Source organism: Gymnoscopelus microlampas (assembly GCF_963454915.1).
Source record: "Gymnoscopelus microlampas genome assembly, chromosome: 14".
NCBI lineage: Eukaryota > Metazoa > Chordata > Actinopteri > Myctophiformes > Myctophidae > Gymnoscopelus > Gymnoscopelus microlampas.
This window is the reverse complement of record NC_139951.1, coordinates 25,903,547-25,918,063: the sequence shown is the minus strand read 5'-3', so window position 1 is coordinate 25,918,063 and position 14,517 is coordinate 25,903,547. Positions and strand designations below refer to the sequence as shown.

General features: G+C 42.2%; 1 protein-coding gene across 2 annotated transcripts in view; it reads right to left on the bottom strand.

Moving 5' to 3' along the window:
* Positions 1–14,517, bottom strand: part of rab11fip3 (RAB11 family interacting protein 3 (class II)) — a 41,211-nt gene that overhangs the window by 17,808 nt on the left and 8,886 nt on the right. For both annotated transcript variants that reach the window (XM_084079210.1, XM_084079211.1), the window contains exons 2-4: positions 13,028–13,121; positions 9,749–9,825; positions 5,267–5,439 (exon numbers count right to left, since the gene is read on the bottom strand). In XM_084079210.1, the coding sequence (XP_083935336.1) occupies positions 5,267–5,439; positions 9,749–9,825; positions 13,028–13,121 (344 nt within the window). The remainder of the gene's footprint in view (positions 1–5,266; positions 5,440–9,748; positions 9,826–13,027; positions 13,122–14,517) is intronic.

Below are 14,517 nucleotides of genomic sequence, written 5' to 3'. Positions count from 1 at the left end.
ATCAAGTATTTACAGACCACATAGGCAGTCGTGCATAGCCGCCAGGCTCATCTATTCTGACTGCTTGAGTCAAATAAGATAAGTGCCGCAGTCGTTCAGCCAGTGTGTCGGTGTGCCAAGCTTGGTCTGTAAGAGCTGGCAGGATGTTTGAGTACTGGACCCAGAGGCCCGGAAATGAAAAGAACCAAATCCAAAACAAGACCATTTACTCTGGTGATTTATCATCGGCAGACAAGTGCAGCAACTCTGACAAGGTCCCCAGTCTCTTCAAAGGTAATCTGTTAATTCACATACATCCCAAAACGTCTGCCCTGGTGAAAACAAAATGTCTTGCATTGTACTTGGCTGGCAATGAGGGAGTGTGATGTCTACACTAGCAGCATGTGAGCAGAGCTTTCGCTGAGTTTTATGTGGGCTACGCTGAAGAGATAACCTTATCTGAGGTGAGACAGTGTTAAAAATGTCCTGACAATGTTTGTTTAGTAATTGGCAGAGACAATTTTAGCTTGTGTGTAGTGACTAAATCAACAGGGTCACGGGAGGGTAAATATAGTAATCCTTCATAGAGCCTGACCAATATATCGGCCATTATTTGACTTTGTTGACAACACTGGTATCTGTCACACGTCACAATTTGTTTTTATCACTTTCAACCTGGCGTCTATAGATTATAGATGAAAAGTTTCAAAGGTTTTCAAAAAAATACAAAATCAATACCAGATCTACAAGCTCACAACGCATTGTGAGGTTAATAGGTTATATGAAATAAAGTTTGTTTTATTTTAAGTTATTTGTGTTTATTTCTTGCTTATAAGTTAAATGTTCTCAAACACAAACTTGAATAAACTACGTTTATCAAATTGATTAACCCTAACCCAATGACAAAATATCAGTCAAAACATTTGTAAATCGCTCGTCTAGGACTCTCTAAAAATCTTAAACAGAATCGTACCCAAACATCTGGCTTGTGCAAAGCTGGAAAGCCTGTGTTCCCTGCTACCCTACAGGAAACTGTAGTTGTCTCAACTACTAACAGGATAACAGGATGTCCAAGGATGTCCAAATCAGCAAAACTCAATCTGTAGTCACACAACAATAGTGGTCCATTTCTAGCTTTTCCGAGAATGAGCCATTAACAAATCGGGGCGCTGATAGCCTAGTGGTTAAAAGGAGCATACCACTTATAGGCTCTAATACAACAAGTCACAGGTTCGATTCCTGAGCTCGATGACCTTTCCTGCGTGTCACTCCTCGTCTTACCCTCCCTGTTTCCTGTCACTCTCCACTCTACTATCCAAATAAGGCAGAAAAGCCCCAAAAATATATTTTGAAAAAACTAGAACAAACCTTTAACAAATCAAAATGGCCATGAACGGACACCCTTCAATCAATTTACAATTATAATATAGGCATTTATAGCAGACGCTCTTATCCAGAGCGACTTGCAATGTGCAAGATTTGAAGTAAGAGACATTAATACTAGTCGACAAACACCAGTAAACAGTACTGAGAAAACAAGTCTGTGCTACAAAGTAATTAGCATAGCAACCAGATAGACATAAAACCTAGCATCAGTATATCTGAATATTATAACTAGAAACTATCTGAATAGGCATCAATTACAAACGCAAAGAAATGCATCCTGTACTTTTATTGGATACTCAGTACCTTCAGGCACGCCAGATGACATTTCACCCAATCTTCAGCTTCTTACAGAACTCAAACAACATCTAGCCAATACAGCAAAATACTAGAAAAATATAACATGACCCGTGTCAATCTTAATTCAATACATATATGGAGACACTTACCCCGAACCCAGGCCTGTGTAAGGGCCCATACTCAGGTCTCTCATAGAGAGGACTGGTGATGAGAGAGAAGGCACTCCACTGGCCTGGCGTGTAAGACTCGGAGCAACCGGAGACAAAACCTCAGACAACCACAGTGAAATCCTGACGTTTCACTTGTTTACACCAACATGAAATAAATCCACAGCTCTCTGATTTGGAAAAAGTATCAAGGGTTGGGTCTAGATTAGAACGGCAAGGGTGATGTTGTGGCCCTCACAGCTTGCTATTGTGCAGTTCCGTGTGAGTGCTAGTGAATCATCTGTGCCACCCGTTAGACCTGAGTTTGAATCGGGACAGGGCGGCTGTGAGTGGCTGGTGTTAATCCGATTTTAGGTTAAGTAGGGGCTAATAGGCAAGCACACTGACTCTACCGGCCCCAGCCCTGTGTGGGGACGCTGGGGTTGGATGGAAAGGGACGGGAATAGGTGGGTGGAGCTAGTTAATCGTGTTAAGATTCCTAATCCCTGGAGTACTCCTATATGTAACAGCCATTGTCTTCAGTAGTAGGGGTAAGCAAGGTTAGCTATGCTGTATTGCAAAATACACAGCCTAAAAGACCCTTCTGTCAGCAGTTACTGGCAGTCAGTGTTGAGTCACTGCATGTAATGAACAACAAAGACTTTTTTGACAGGAAGAGTTTTTCTAAAGCGTTTGATCTGTGGATTTTTTTTTGTTTACTAAGACTGAAGAATAATGATGTCTTTGATCATTTGAACATTTTGCCAACATGATATTGATCCTAAAAGTCAACAAATAAATACTTGGATCATCTTGGAACACCTGACCTTGTTATTTGAGAGAGAGTGATATTTTAAACATAAATCCTCTTTCACAGCTTGCCAAGAGGTTCACTGGTATCACAGGAAGTGCACCTTCCAAACTCGGGGTGGGGGGAGTTAGATTAGCCCCTTTCCAACTAAAAACAAAAAAAAGGAAAAAACCTAAAAGAGCTTACTCCACACTTCCTGGAATTCAAGACTCAGTCATGGAACGGGAAGTCCAAACACATCCCTGACAGGCAGAGCCGTCCAATCCGTCATCAGGACCGAGAGACAGGTCACACAGTCAGCAGATAAGGCCTCATTCCTCAACACTTCCTCCCCCGTGCCTGGCACAAACTGTGCCCCACAAAAACAACACGTTCATTCAGACATGCACACGGCGATGTGCTGCAGCCACTCTGCTTGCAAAGCTCGAGTGGATGGATTCAATTAGGTCAACCTCGCAAAGCACTTCCAACACACAACCCCCCCGAAACATAGGAGTTTGTTAGCTATAAATTGGCCAGTGAACCCAAGTTTTCCTATTCAGTGGTCAGAATTAATGTGTCATTCCCTCCCCTTTTCCTGAGGTAGGGCAGTACAGAAGCCACAACTTACAACTTAACTCTACTCCAGTGCCTGACCTTACAACTGTATTTCTCTGTACTTTTTCCAAGCCTCTAATTCTGTGTTATCCAAACATAGAGTCCTGACCCATTTTGGGTCGCAGAGCCGTTTTTTCATGGGTCGCGAGTAAATATACAGTACAGGTATTTTCTTTACCTTTCGATTTCGGTTTCTTTTTTTTCCAAAACAAAAACCCAAATTCAGAGACAAACGAAAACAAATAAATGATAGTAATAATAATACTAAATGTGCCGCATTGTGAGCTTGTACATCTGTTATTATTATTTAAAAAAATGTAAGTACTTAAGTGATGAATGGTCTCAAATTGCAAGGAAACCCTGCTCTACAACAACAACACAACAATCCCAGTGCTGAAATTCAGTTTTCAAGAATTAAATGAATCTTTTACCTAAGAAACATTACTGTAACAACATTTTTATGAAAAGAATACAAACATTTCTACGCAAGAAACAATAAATCATTGTCTAGATTAGAACGTCCAAACAATGATCGATAGCTGTATTTCAATGATCAGAATCAGACACTAAACATATCAGCCCGTTTGGGCTGTCTAAAGAACGAGAGATAGCTGTTCAAAATCATACATCTGCTCATTTGCGGCCTAAGAGGTGGGGGTAGTGTCATGGGCTGAGGATAACTGGCCACTGTCCAGTACCCACAACCGTTAATCAACATCATCCCAAGTTAACATAGCAAACTGATAATGAGTATGAGTAACATATTCCCACTCAACAAACTGTCAGGCAGCGAAAAAACAAGACGATGCAAAATGGAGAGTTTGACAAGACTGTGAATTAAGATTAAGCATTGCTGTTACCCAATTTAGTAAAAACCACAATGAGACATTAGATAAATTAAAAGATTCAAAAAATGATCTTAACTTACTATAATCAGTACAGGCTGATGCCACATCTTGATAATTCAAAACAGATAGATACATTCCAGTCTCATAAAACAGACCAGATGATCCACTAAGACACACTGAGAAGGGTGAAAGACCATCAGAAAGTCTCTCTTTGCACAAGGTCTCACGCCGTTTCACTGTGTTCAACTTATCTCTAGTCCAAGTTATCTTTAGATGAGCAGTGCAAGACACAACAATCCCAAAAAGCGCCTACTATTTCACTGTGGTCACTGGTGGAGATTAGGAAGCGTTGCCTGAATTTCTCCAGGACATTTGAACTACTACTACAGGGTTTGATGTACAGTATGCGGTATGCATATAACTTACCCAATTCTTACAATAACTAACAATGTATACGCTGATTTATAAGGATTCATCTGGAGAACAATCAAAACACTGAAGCACCTTCAGGTAGACAATCTAACAACATCTGAGGTACTTAAGGCATCAGATCAAACACAGTGGCTGTCCACTGCATCATTATAATCTCTCCATCTGCTGCTGACCCAAATACACTTCAAGTAGTCCCTGATCCAGAGTTGGCTCATAAACCATGTGGCGGCTGTGGAAGGTGTGTGTGAAGGGCCAGTGCAGGGCTGTCCCCCTTAGTGGAGGACTTAACACACATTAACAGAAAGCGTTGTGGCTGGAACAAAATAAAAGGTCATATTATTATAATCTGATCCACATGATTTATCTCAGGAGGGTAATCAGAGACGCTTTGACCTAAAACGACCTTTTCAGAATCAAGTTCACCTCCCTACATGCAGAGATGTCGGGTGTCTTGTAGCCCCAGGGGGGCACTTAAAGTACTACAGTATGTCGAGGTACAATAGATGCATGTTGGGACAGAGAAGCCCTTGTTTTTTTATGCCTAAAAAAATTCTGGCCTTGCTTTTGTGGCCCAATCCTGGAATACATCTATAATGAGAATATAAGCATCTATGTATACTGAGGAGGAGCTCCATAGTGTGCAGCGCTGAAGCAATGCATGAATAGTTGAATGGGTTCTCCTAGGAAGGCAACCGCTCGAGTGTGCAAAGCAGGCGCGGTTGTTTACTTTGAACGGACTGCAGTTTTGTATGCCTGAGCCTCATGCTGACCTGTTGCTGCCATCATCAGCGTCATGTATGGTGGCCTCGATGCCGCTGTCCGTCTCCACCTCCTCGTGCATCTCGGGCGGTACGAGGGCTCCCGTGTCCTCATCCGTGAAGGTCTCACACTCGCTGTACGTGCTCTCTGAACCCAGGTAGGCGCTGTCTGTCACCTCATTTTGCTACAATGAGATGGGAGGGGGGGGGGGAACTGTAAATTATTATATCATCGCCTGTTAGTGGAAACACACAAGTACACAATCGTTAGAATGGCTTAATAATTCACCACCTAGAAATCTTAGCAGTGGGGTTGGGGCTAATATAATGCTACTACTACAGTGTATATTATGCCTGTTAATATAAAGACAAAACCCCAGGTACCTCATACAATATATCCAGTTTTATGTCTTATAGATTTCCAGACCTGCTGTCAGACATAATAGATGTCTCCACAGAGAATACATTCACCTATTATCACTGAAGTAAAGATGCAGTGGTCATTGACAGGCATCAGCTGGTCTTTGTTATTCCATGATGTAATAGGTCACTAAATGATAAATGGCTGGAAGACGTCCAACGAAAGTGAGAAAACAGAGATACAAGACACCGGTTTCAAACGGGAGCCTGTTTTTAACATTCACATACAGCAAGCGGGGTATAAATGCCAATTACGCCAACGTCCAAACGACTCAGCACACGCAGGCTTCAGATGCAGCCTGTTGCCTTTCTGAAGCCTGTGCCAAGCAAAACCTGCTGTTCCGACACCTCCAGTCCACAAGTACAAGCAGCCCTTATCAGTGGCGTAAAGTAACTACTGTAAGTACATTTGCTCAAGTACTGTACTTACAGTAAGTACAATTTTGAGGTACTTTTACTTTACTGGAGTGTTTCCAATTGTCTGTACTTTTACTTCTACTCCACTACATCTCAGAGGCAAATATTGTACTTTTACTCCACTACAATTATTAGAAAACTTTAGTTACTAGTTACTTTGTAGATATAAATCATTACATTATAAAACATACATTAACCACTTCAGCCCTATTTTATACATAGGCTATTTGAAAATAGCCGATCTACAAGCTTGTAGATCTGCTATTTTCAAACATGTTAGTACTTTTACTTTTGGTACTTTAAGTACATTTTGATACCAATACTTTTGTACTTACTCAAGTAAATGTTTAATTCCGGACTTTTACTTGTAACAGAGTACTTCTACATTGCAGTATTGATACTTTTACTTAAGTAAAACATTTGAGTACTTTTTCCACCACTGCATACACGGCATGATCAGAAACAATATGAGTCCGCCCACGAATGGCAGGTCTTACCTGTCTGTGTAAAGCTCCGGGGGGTGCAGGGCCCAGAGGGCTATCCACCATTCCCAAAACCATGCTCTCTAGTCTGGCCTCACTGACAGGAAAGCTGGCCTGTCATGAGACCCCTGCGATCACCCCCCTCCTAGCGCTTCCTCCCTTTCACTCTCACAGAGAGAGAGAGAGAGTGAGAGAAAATGAGTGAAAATTTGAAAATATCAAAAACACCTCATTCAGCTCGGCTGGGTGTTCAGGGGGCGGGGACAGGGAGAGAAAGTCCAAAGACCAGGGAAGGTGGCTTGGGGCGCTCACACTATAGTAGACCAGTGGTGGAAGCGGTACTCTGCTTTTTTACTTAGTAGCAACACCACAACGTAGGTCCTGTATTCAATATTATACTTGAGTAAAAGTACAAAAGTATTGGCATCAAAATATACTTCAAGTGCCAAAGTAAAAGTAACTAAATAACTATAGAATAGAGCTTATGTGGCTCTATGTTTTGTAATAATAATCTAAATCTGCAAAGTAATTAGTAAAGCCGTCAAATAATTTCAGTGGAGTAAAAAGTACAATATTTGCCTCTGAGATGTAGTGGAGTAGAAGTAACCCAGTACCTCAACATTGTACTGAAATACAGTACTTGAGAATTTTTACTTTGTCACTATCCACCACTGACAGCGACTCCTCAGCCCCTAGGTTAAAACACAACACAAGATTAAACCTACGCCCATTTAATCTTTAATGTCTACTGGGAGTTCTAGTTCCTAGTCGCCATGTGACAGTGTAAATCATTACGCCATGTTCTACCAGTGTCCCGGATCGCACAGCCAGCAGGCAGAATGAAGGCGTGCAGTATATCATACAGTGTTGTCATAACTCCCTGGCCATGTGCCTAATAACAGGCAATTAGAGACGGAGAAAGAAGAGAAAAAATGACTGGCAGATACATTTTTGATTGTGAGAACAGGAGAGGGCCTCTCGCTTGTTGTTTGCTGTTCCAAAGAAATATCCCAAAGCCAAAGGGAGGGAACATTTTGTGAAGGAGCCAGGAGGGGGCGGGTTGGACGGGCCTTTTTTTATGTACCTCTTCTGCCAGGCCTCCGGTGAACAGCCTCACCTCGCCTGTTTTGAAAGCAAACAGGTCTAGGACAGCGTGGCCATTGAGAGAGAGGAGTCCACTGCCAGGAACCCAAGGAAAAAACAAGGCCAGGGATACAGGTGTGGTGTCTACTTCAAACACATCCACCAACTCCACAAATATGCCGCTTCCAGTATGCCTTCCAAGAAATAGTGACTAGCTACCGGAACGTTTGAGGTCTGAAATATAAATCTAAAAACAAATAACTCAGGACTGACTTTTCACACACCATTAGCTCAGAGTTCAATTCATTCTGCTTTGTAAAACACACGTTTCATTTCAATCCCGAGTTATCTGACACAAGGTCTCTCTGCCTTCTTTGGAGCCTGTAAGCTCCAGATTGTAGAGGCACAGATCTGCACTGAAGCATTGTATCAGTGCTTCTCATTATAAAGCTGCTGGCAGATTTATGAGTCTCTCCGGACACCATGCTGCTCTAATTCTAATCCAGGAATTTAGTTCTCACTCCATATTTGGGCCCGAATTCTTCATTGAACCTTACTCTCATCAACACGTACGGCAAGTGATGCATATCATCGCTGTTGAGCAGAAACCTTGTATCTTCCCATTTCATATTTTTATGTTTTCTTCATAAATGAATGCCCTATTTTATAATTTGTCTTGACAGTGCCACGCAAAAGTAGTATTTTTAGTATTTATTTCGATTATGTTTTTTAACCATTTTTAAAATGGTTTAAAATGACATGCCCAAAATACGGACACCTGGTTGAAAGCGGACGCCTGTGAGTTTTTATAAATATTTAACCAATGAAAAGAAGTCCTTGTGACTATATAACTACACTGGACCCATTGGAACACAGGTTATTTTTTCCATTTCCTGAAAAGTAACAGTTTTGGACATAGAAGGTTTCCACCCGACAGCGTCGATATGTAATGTTGAGGATTCGAACAAAAGTACATCTCTTTAACTTTTAAAGCATGGGATGTCCCTGTATATAAGCATGGAGCGAGCCCCCTGTCAGTGTTAATGCCAAACTGTACCTGTTGATCCGACAGAAAACCATGCCCTACCTCTGTGCTGTAAAAACTGGGAGTGCACTTATAAACCACACCAAGTGAGGGCGCTGATACTGCACACTGTAACAACAATCCCACTTCAAAAGTGATCCAAGTGCACACAATGGGAGAAACAATTCAATCTCGCTGACGCCTGCAGAAATGATAGTTAAATATACAACCTCTGTGTGCAGAAGGAGACAGGAATTCCAGATATGCTAACCGCAGCTGAAAAAACATAATTCCACGCACATGTAAAAATCTCAGCCCCGACTCGGCCAGCAGCTCATTCAATATTTGTGAACAGAAAAAAGAAAACTGGAGAATTCAGCCAGATGTCATTTGGCATGTGTGCCAAGCATGTGGAATATTCACAGAGTGGTAATGATAGCTCTGCTGGCCGCTTGGCCAATTACAGCGGGATGCGTGTGAGTGCAGCGGGAGTTCAGCCTGGGAACTGGACACTGTGCTGCTGTGAGTGAGACAGAAAGAACATGGGCAGAACTGGACCACAACAGGCTAGAATCAATCTACATGATGTTGCAAGTTCCACGTTGAGAACACGGCTTCCAGGGACTCCCGGGGGTCCTTGAGGTGGTTCCAGGGGGTCCCCATGTTCACTAAATGATCGATAGTTAATCTTCACCATTAGTAGGCTACATGTACAAGTAAATACAATTAGAGAATGTACAATAATAATTTTTTGTTACTTCTATACCTACAGTTCCTAGGTAGTAAAGGAATTCTGGACCAATTGAAAGGCAATATTGGACCAAATCATGTCTAACAATAAAACATTTCTTAGATTGGAGACCCAGAGATAAAAATAAACAAAATGGGTATCCCTGAAATTAAAAAGGTTGAGAATCACTGCTGTAGCCAAAAGTTTTCCTGTTTCTTTAGGTTTGATGATGGTTAAAGGTCGGGTCTTTGTGGTTTGTATATTACCTGGGTTAGGTAGGATTAGTTTTAGGTAAAAAGAACAATGCAACGGTTATCTGGTGTTGTGTCTCATCGTACCTCATCGTACTCCTCGGTGCAGCCCACGGCTCCGTCCCCTGGGCTGTAGTGCGCGTCATACAGTTGAGGCTCTGGCCCTGTAGATACAGAGAGGAGGAGAACCCCGGTTAATGTGCACAACGCAAACATACAATGTCAACAAGAAAAACTAAATGAGAAGATTAATGTTTGCAGTGCCAGTGTACCGTACATGTTAAACAAAGTGCCATAGAACTGACAGAATGGGGGGGGGGGGGGGGGGGGGGGGGTGAACAATAGGAGCGGAAGGGATAGGCAAGTTGATGATTTTGCACAGGTCACTTTGCTGAGATGTATCCAACCAGCATTCAGACACATTTTCTCAAGAGAACAACTTACCTTTTAAGAGTTAACGTTGCTGCCCTACTTTGATGTTAAAACGGTACAGTAGTGTACCGTGTTAACAGTCAACATTATGTAGTGTACCGTGTTAACAGTCAACATTATGTAACTTTTACAACTCATATTTCAAGGGCTCAGTAGCACCATGTGACCGGGTGTATGTGGCAACATAAAACAATGCCAATAAAGGCTTCTGTTAAAGAGAGCACCTGCACACAAATGGTGAAACCTGAGCCGGACCCGTGGGATGGACTCCTATCAGCCACTGGGGCGCCCTGTATCTAGTAAACAGAGTTGTGAATAACACCCTGCTGAAAGGGGCTGGAACACAAATAGTGCACTTCACAGCACTTGGAACCTGGGTGTTTTGTACACCCTGGTCTTACGTAACTGGGAGGTTCTTCAAAACTCCTAGTATAGGCCTACACATTACAGCACTTTTGAATATTATGAGCCTGCTTTGAATGGGGCTGTGCTAGAGGACGTCAGCACTGTTTTGGGCTACGGGCCTGCGGCCTCTTGGCACAACTAAAAAAGTCATCAAGGACAGAGGGGTGCTTGATTCTCCAATGGCTCAGACAAATCCTATTCAACTTGTCCAGCGGTTGGTTTCTAGACCAACTGTTGTTGTTCCAGACATGCCACAGCCACCACAGGGGATGAGGCATTTCCATAGCCTGTGGGGTTGTCTTTATTAAGGTCACTTTTGCCAATAACAAGTGCGGAAGCAAGCAGATAAAGAAGGTAGAGGCGGGGCACAGTGAAATTCATATTCAAACTGGAAGGCCAGTTGGGAGCTGGAAAAACAGGTTTTGTGTCACTCCAAAGTAGATAAAAGGGGACCTGGTGCTACCAGGCCACACACAAAATCTCCTTACTGCTTTTATAGACGGGTGAATTCTGGCAGCAGTGTGTGAAAGGCTTGGGAAGTTGCACAAGTGTTCTGAACTTCACACACGGTGACTACCTTTCTACAGGACATAATGTGGCTTATTTGTACATGTGATCATTATTGTTGTTGATTTTTATTAATAAACAGTAATAAGGTAGCAAACAACATTCCCCTCTGGTTAAATAGAAACAATACATATAATTAAGATACAAAACATCACAAGAGTACTGGTAATGGTGAAATATTTTTTTGCCTGGGGGCAAGATTTTCTGCTTCCACAAGCTTATACTTTTTCTAATAATTATGTGACTTTCCACTCCATTTATGTAAGCATGAATATTCATTTCTGTAATTCCCTGATTAGCTGAAATAGTTCAAGATCATGGTGTAAATCTACTTCACAGAGGTGATAATCTGACAGACTACAAATTAATGCTGTAATGTACTACATAACGCTGCTGCTTAGCTTCCACTGACATAAATATACTATAGCTAAGATTACATTGATCATACATGACGGAGAGAGAAAGAGAAGGGAAAAGAAAGAGAGATGGCAGTGAGGGGGGCAGTGAATAATTCAGGCGAATAGGACTCTGCTCAAACCCCGTCTCTCTCCCCCACTCCCTATCTGAAACCTAGCCTATTACGGCCCATGCGTCTGTGTGGGTCTAATGTTTTCCAGTGTATTATTTATTAATGACCCGGGTAACTGGAGCTGCGTAACCCAGAAAGCCCTGGGAAACGAGTTCCACAAATCAACGGCAATGGGGCTGGACGTAACGAGGCAAACACTGTGCCTTGCGATGATCTCAACACAACCTGCATGATGTGTCAACACTGCCAGGCATGTGCTGTCAAACGAAACTCTGTTGTGATGTCACTTTAGCCCCCAGGCAACAGTCGCGGTGATGTCAAACGGCCAGAGCCACTGTGGCCGCACAGTACATAAATCCACCACAGATATGTTGCTAACGCTTGTATGAGATGGAAAATACTCTTTAAAGTTTAAAGTGACTCCATGATTTACATGGGAGAGGAGGCGAGGGCCTCGTCAGTGAAAATAAACTGGAGTCAGGCTGCGGTCTCTTTTTCTTTTCTCCGTCTTCATTTTAAATGGCTGAGATGAAGCCTGCGAGACCCGATGACTACGTTGTCAGGACACCATGATGAATTGCACCCATTGTACTCACAAATGTATTTAAAGCTCATAAATGGGTCAGGAAGGCAAGAAAATAGAAAGGGAAATAATATTGAATCCAGTAACAAAGGAAATGGGTCAGCCTTTCTGTTCCCTTACAACACCAACCCTTTGACTCTGCAGAAAAATTGTAGTGAGCATATTGCGTGGACAAGTGGGAAGCCATGGGGAACGAAGGCATTGGCAAAGATGGAGCCAGATAGCATTCATTAGCTCCAAGGAGAGCTACGGACACATTCTCTGTGGCCGGGTTATGCCTGATTTAATTTATACTTGGTTGCGCATCATGTTGTGCACCGAAAATAGCCAATCTACAAGCTCACAACGTGTCGCCCCGAGATGCATCGTGAGCTTGTAGATTGGCTATTTTCAATGTGCGACACCGGCGTCCAACCATGTCTAAATTAGGCCTGGTTCATGTTTCTCTGCTTACCTGCTTTCGTGAGCGAGTCCTTTCAGGCTAGCCTTCAGTGTGTAAAGACGGCTCTGTCGTCTACGGCCTTGAGTGTCTCAACACACGACACCTTTACAGACTGTTCTTAGAAGTTTTTAGACTGCTTGACTCAAAGTCAAGCAGCTTGTAAAATCAGAGACCGAATAGGATGTGCAAATTCCATGATTAGCCCCATTTCATATTTTGTCCTATGATGGTGTCGTGTGGCAATCTACAAACGTGCTGTGAGCTTGTAGATATACAATTCTTTACTAAAATTTTTGCCTATAATGTCAAAATCGGGATGCCAGATTGAAAGTTGTTAATATGATTAGACAATATACATTAGCAAGCACACACAGCTTTGAAAAAAAGAACATCATTTTAATGATTCACCTCCATTGCTAATAGCGGTGATTCCACGGTGGAAGTCTTCAAAGCTGATCACTCCCAAGCCACTGGGATCCAAGAACTTTGTCAGATCCTTGACCTGAAAGAGACATGTCACAAACATTCAAAACGCAGTTGACAATAATCTCTCTTGTAATCAAATGTTTTCTGTCTGATGCATTAGATTGCTAGCTGTAATGAACTTTACATAAGAGGGAGGTGATAGCACGCAGGGCTCACTTGATTTCAATCTGTGAAGTGAATAAATAACAGAAGAGCTATGACTGAGAAATACTGTACAATAAAACACCTAGATTTATTAAAAGCTCAAATAATTGAATATTTCAGGGAATTTTAAACAAGGAACCCTTTCATCACCCTGCTTGACTGCAATCAGAATCAAATGGGTTGGTTTTATTACAGGAAGTAAAAAGGTACCAACAGTAAGAGACCTGACCTTCAGAGAGACATCGAATTCAGCAGACATCACATATTTCAGATTTTACAAGGTACAGGGCAAATGGGCAATATAGTATTATTATGCCACTGTGAACCAAAGTGAACCATGGTGATTCAATATATGGCAAACAGATATAAGGATGGACACTTAGCCCAAAGATTTGAATAAAATTGGTTGATGTACAGTTTTTAACTTTTTATCAAAAGAAAAAATAAAGTCTAAATATGGATTTAGGAAATGTTATACTTGGCCTACCACACACACACACACACACACACACACACACACACACACACACACACACACACACACACACACACACACACACACACACACACACACACACACACACACACACACACACACACACACACACACACACGTATGTATGCGCACAAACACATGTAGCAACATAGAGGTGTAATGCTCTAGCCTCTAACTGAGAAAGCTGTGCACAAATGACCAGACACCATAAGTAAAAAAAGATGTTCCTCTATCGCTCAGTCTGCGTATGTGTACTTAACTCCAGCAGTTACTACAGCAACAGCACCACAGATAATAAGAGACAATTTAGCACACAGCAGGAAAATTTTACGCGAAGGAAATTTTAATCAAGAAACATTTTTGATTTAAGCCTCAATTTGACCTAATTTCTCAGAATATCTTAAGAGGTTAATTTAAAATATTTAGCTATCTAGTGTCTGGGTGGTGCAGGGGAAACGTTCCTGCCTAGACTGTGCCCGCTGCAGATACTAAGGGTCTGAATCGTCCGCTGTGCATTCGCCTTGGCCGGGCGCTCCAATGAACACAATTACCTGTATTCGAGAGAGGGAAGCCGGCAAGGGAGAATGATCTCTGTCATTGCACTACTAGCAACAGGTTGGCCGGTCCACTTATTAAACAAGGAAAACTAGGTCGGATAGCATGTTCCTCCAAATACACTCCTCAAACCCTGTCAGCGTTTTCATGTGTATCGGAGTCGACACGTGGTCTACACAGCAGTGGTTCCCAAACTGGGGGAATTTTGGGGGGTCCC